General features: G+C 33.2%; 1 protein-coding gene across 1 annotated transcript; it reads left to right on the top strand.

Moving 5' to 3' along the window:
- On the top strand, positions 712–2,667 carry LOC104749163. The gene has a single exon (XM_019230001.1). It carries the CDS (start codon positions 712–714, stop codon positions 2,665–2,667), a length of 1,956 nt encoding a protein of 651 aa, XP_019085546.1.

Raw genomic sequence — 5,116 nt, 5'->3', positions numbered from 1 at the left:
GCAATAATAATATGTGTAAATAGAAATCTATGATTTTCAACATTTCAACATTACTCTTTATACTATATGGTAAATATATATGATACTATATGAGATTAAAAATCTAAGGTGTTTCACAAAACTGATATATTTTTTATTTGGTCAATATATCCTACTTAATTTTGATTGAGTATCTATGTAATCCAGGATTTTCTGATTAATTAAATAATTAAATGATTATTAATTATTAATTATCTTTAATACTCTCAATGATTTTAGCCTCTACTGTATTTAAATATTTCTAATGACATTTGAACGTAATTTTTTATAATTTTTAAAGTTAATTTCTTTTTTTGTACTTCTCAATTAATATAGTAGGATTGTTTAGAAGCCAAGAAACTTTGCACGCACATACATATATATCCTCAATACCGAATGAAACCAACGTTAGAGAAGGCAGTTTAGAATTCATACAGCACTGGTTTAGTAAAAATGAAACTTTTTTCCATGTACTAGTATTATGGGCCCTAGTCTCTTTGTTTTTATCAACGGCTAACTAGTCCCTTTTAAATTGTTTTTCTCCTGATAGTTTTAGTCAGTCTATGTCCAATTATTTAGTTATTAATTATTAAATATAATTGTTATGGGTTGACTACAAAGTTCTATATAACAAAAGAATAGCTTTGAGATCTCAGATTCAACTTTTCCTTCTTCTTCTTGTAGTATACGACCATGGAATCTGAGGGAGTGTCACTACCGTTGATCCACGAGCACCTTATGATGCCTTGGAATGATCTGCGGGAAGGTGATTGTTGTGGACGCTTGGATTCTAACAGTGATGGGTACTACTGCAAAAGTTGTGATTTCTTTGCTCATAGGAAATGTAGCGAGTCCCCTGAATATATTGACCTCCCATCTCACTCTGTTCACACTCTTCAGCTTCGAAGTAAACCAGACAATTTCTGTGATTTATGTCACAGGACAATCACGAATTTACACTATCGTTGTGAGATCTGTGACTTTGATGTGGATCTATTCTGTGCCAAGTACCCACCACCTGAAGTCATTGACGTTTCCGAGACGCATCACCACAAGCTCACCCTTTTCAAGGAGCAGACCGAGTTCGACTGTGATGCTAAATGTGGTAAGATTGGTTATGAGTTTCCTTACAAATGCCATGAATGTGATTTAGCTTTCCATTTGGATTGCGTATTGAATCTGTCGGAGGCAAAACACCCGGCAGAGTTAAACCACACTTGCCACAACTTACACCCTCTTAAGTTACACACAAGTAAACCACCGAGCTATTCTGATGGAAAATGTCGTCTTTGCGGAAGAGAGATTAAAGATAGGTTCTTTTATCATTGTTCTTCTTGTAACTTCAGCTTGGATATGCGTTGTGTTTTGAACCCACCGCTACAATCTGTTCTGGATCTGAAAGCTCATGCTCACCAACTCATCTTTCGCCCAAGACTTTATTCTTTTACATGTAATGCTTGCGGGTTGAGTGGAGATCGAAGCCCTTACATATGTTTTCAATGCGATTTCATGATACATCAAGAGTGTCTTTCCCTTCCACGCCTCATAAACATCAATCGGCACGACCACCATGTTTCTCGCACTTCTGTTCTTGGTGTTGTCAATTCTGTTTGTGGAGTTTGTCGTAAGAAGGTGGACTGGACATGGGGCGGGTACTCTTGTTTGCGGTGTCTTGGCTATGTCGTTCATTCGAAATGTGCTACCAGAACAGACATGTGGAACGGGAAAGAACTCGAAGGAGTTCCTGAAGAGACAGAAGATATAGAGCCATATGTGGTAATAGATGACAACACAATACAACATTTCAGCCACAAAGAGCATTACCTAAGATTCCATGTTAATGGTCTTCTTTGGGAAAAAAACAAGCGGTGCAGCGCTTGTACCCATCCAGTTTGTCTTCAATCCTTCTATGGTTGTATCGATTGTGATTTCATTCTTCACCAAAAGTGCGCTGAATCTCCTAGAAGGAAATGGCATGTGTTACACAATGACCGGCTTACATTAGTTACAGGCATCTCTGATTACTTTCAGTGTGAAGCTTGTCGTAGAATTTCCAATGGTTTCATGTACCAGTGTGGGGATAAGGAGTTAGATGTACTGTGTGGTTCAGTTTCGGAGCCTTTTGTGCATCCAAGCCATCCCCATCATCCGCTATATTACATTCCGGAAGTAGCGGAAACAAAACAATGTGATGGTTGCAACAAATGGGCACCTTATGTGCTTACGTGCATCGAAAGTGGCTGTGAAATTGTCATATGCTTCGATTGTGCTACGTTACCACAAGTGGTAAAGCATAGAGTAGACGATTATCCTCTCTCATTATGCTATGGAGAAGAGGCAAGTGGTAAATGCTGGTGTGATATTTGTGAGGAAATGATGAATCCAAAGATGTGGTTCTACACGTGTAAAGATCACCGAGCTAGTTTGCATACAAAATGTGTGCTGGGAGACTTTGAAGGGCTCATGCCAAGAAGCACACTAAAGTTGTTCACCAGGCCATTTGAGGTGGTGCTCAATAATAGTTTATCTCGTCCATTTTGTAGGGTGTGTGAGTCACGTTGCATGTATCATATCATCTTGAAAATGCTTGGAACTTTAGATCTATACATTTGCTCTTTCGAATGTGCATCATATGCAGAATATTTCTAAAGACGTACGTCAACAAGCAAGGTGATAATAGATCGTTAAAACCCAAACATGATAAAAGGTTTGTAAATATAGAATTCAGTTATTTTTCAATAACTTTTTTATGGTAAACTTTATTTTCACTATGAATTGCTTTCCTTTATGTATTACTTGAAATTTTAATTGTAAAACCAATTAGGATTTCACCCGCGATACACCGCGGGGCTAAATATAAATTATTGTATTTTAAATAATAATTTTTAATTTATTTAGTTTTCAAATTCTTAATTAATTAACTTTTGTCTAATTGATTTATAATTTTGTTTACAATTCTTTTTCTTCTTCTTACACTTTTATAAAATTTATAACTTAATTACATTAAATTTGTTATTAGATAGAATATAAAATTTTAGATTTGTTTTGTTCTCTAGAATTAAAAAGAGGTATATGCCTATATGGTATGTTATTTTATATTTTTATGTGTATTTAATTTTTTTTTTGAATATTAAGAATGTGTTATAGTATGTGTAATATTTTGTAATTCATATACTAAATAATTTATAAGTTAATTTTCCAAACTATGATTACAAATCTATAGTATATATGTGATAAACTAATAGTTTAGTGTTGGTTCTATAGTATAAACCCACCATGCTAGGCGGGTCAGACAACATAATTTTAATCCAATATAGCTAATGTTGTAATTTAAATTTAAAATTATGATATTAACAAATCTAGAAAACAATTTTAATCCAAAATAGCTAATTATAATAACACCTTTGGTATTTATCAATGAAAGTCATCCTTATGAAAACATGCAATTATTTTTTGTGTGAATTTAACTATTTCATATTAATATTAGAGATTGTAACTTTTTATTATTTTCGTATTTTAAAAAATCAGAATTAAGACATTTTAGAAAAATTAATTGAATATTATATGTTAATTGAAAATAACTAAGTTAATTATTATGTTTCCAAAACTATTTATTCTCTTACTATAGTTATGTATAATTTAATTACTACAGTGAAAATATTTTCATTTTTTGAAAGTATAATAATTATGTTTCCAAAATTACAACTTAATTAAATTAGGATCCGAGTTTTATGGAAAATTGTGTTTAATATTAGATTTATTACAGTAATTAATATATTTAATATCAATTCCGATTTTGGAAAATTGGTTAGTCATTTTAATATTTTAGTTTACATTTTATAAATTAAATTTAAATACCAATGGCAGTCTTGTAAATAGTTGGCAACTTCAGGATTTATTTGCTAAATGTACTTGGAAAATGTATATATAGATTCTTTTAAGGATAGGTTTGTATAGTTTGGGCTTTTATTTGGATATATCTGCAATTTTTAAACCAATATACGTTTTGGTTTGTCTTTTCACAGACATGGCGGTCACTACCGGACTCGAAGGAAGTCCAGAAAGAATTCCCCGGGATCACCATCGCTAGCATCGAATCAACTATTGATTTGCTTACAGCATTCAACATGTTCTTCATAGCAAAGCGCAAGAATGGGAACCAAGACGTGATCTACTTATCAGCAAAGGATCCACGAGATGTACCGTTTTTGATCGAGCTCACTGCAATGGTGGGCCAACCAGGTCTCAAATGCGCAGTGAAGACTCCCACTCCCGAGATCGCACCTCTCTTCTTCGAAGCTGTCGAGCTTCTCTTCAGGGCTTGATGATAATTCATTGTTGTCAAATGCGTTAAACCCAAACCTAAAAGGTTCCAGATTCTTTTTTCTTTGTTTTTTTCTTTTGTTATCTCCAACCCTTTTTTACTGAGTTCAGTGTATGTAATAAATCCTGTTTGTGTTACTTCTGCTTGGACCCATTAAGTTTCGCTATTTGTAATGCTCACTCTTTTATTCTAATTCTGGTATTGAAACCACTTTTATTTACCAAACACCATCAAAGAACCAAATCACCATGGATGATCTTGCTACATTGGACCCTTGATGATGCTATTGACAACGCCAAAACTTTCAAACGTTTCTTCTTAATTAGTACACAGTACATGATTAATTTTCGGGATCCAGAAAAAAGAAAACGACAAATAAACAAAAACTATACAGATTAAATAGAGTAATAGTTACGTTTTGATTGTTACGAAGAGAAGAGTTGCAGCGTTACGGGGAAGAGAGATAGGAGAAACAAAACCCACACGCAGTGTTCAGTCTCTTGGTTTTTATCAACGGCTAGTAACTTTTAAAATTGTTTTCCTCGTACAGTTTTAGGCTATGAATGGCAATAAGTTTTTCATTGGTTTTTAGTTTTTAGATTTTGGTTTTTGGATTTTTGTTTTTAAATTTTTGGTTTTTGGTTTTTGCTGTATATTTAAAAATTAATAAATTAAAAAGTCAAAAATAAAAATTTACGCTGGAAAAAAAGGTTTTCCACAAAATCTCAAATTTATGGTTTTTAGTTTTTCTTTGAAATTTAGAAAAACCACTTA

Source organism: Camelina sativa, chromosome 2 (genome assembly GCF_000633955.1).
Source record: "Camelina sativa cultivar DH55 chromosome 2, Cs, whole genome shotgun sequence".
NCBI lineage: Eukaryota > Viridiplantae > Streptophyta > Magnoliopsida > Brassicales > Brassicaceae > Camelina > Camelina sativa.
Note: the sequence above shows the minus strand (reverse complement) of the source record. Positions and strands in the feature narration are given on the sequence as shown.

Excerpts from the sequence above, each read along its gene's own strand:
- LOC104749163 (XM_019230001.1), top strand. The coding sequence starts at position 712 with ATGGAATCTGAGGGAGTGTCACTACCGTTGATCCACGAGCACCTTATG.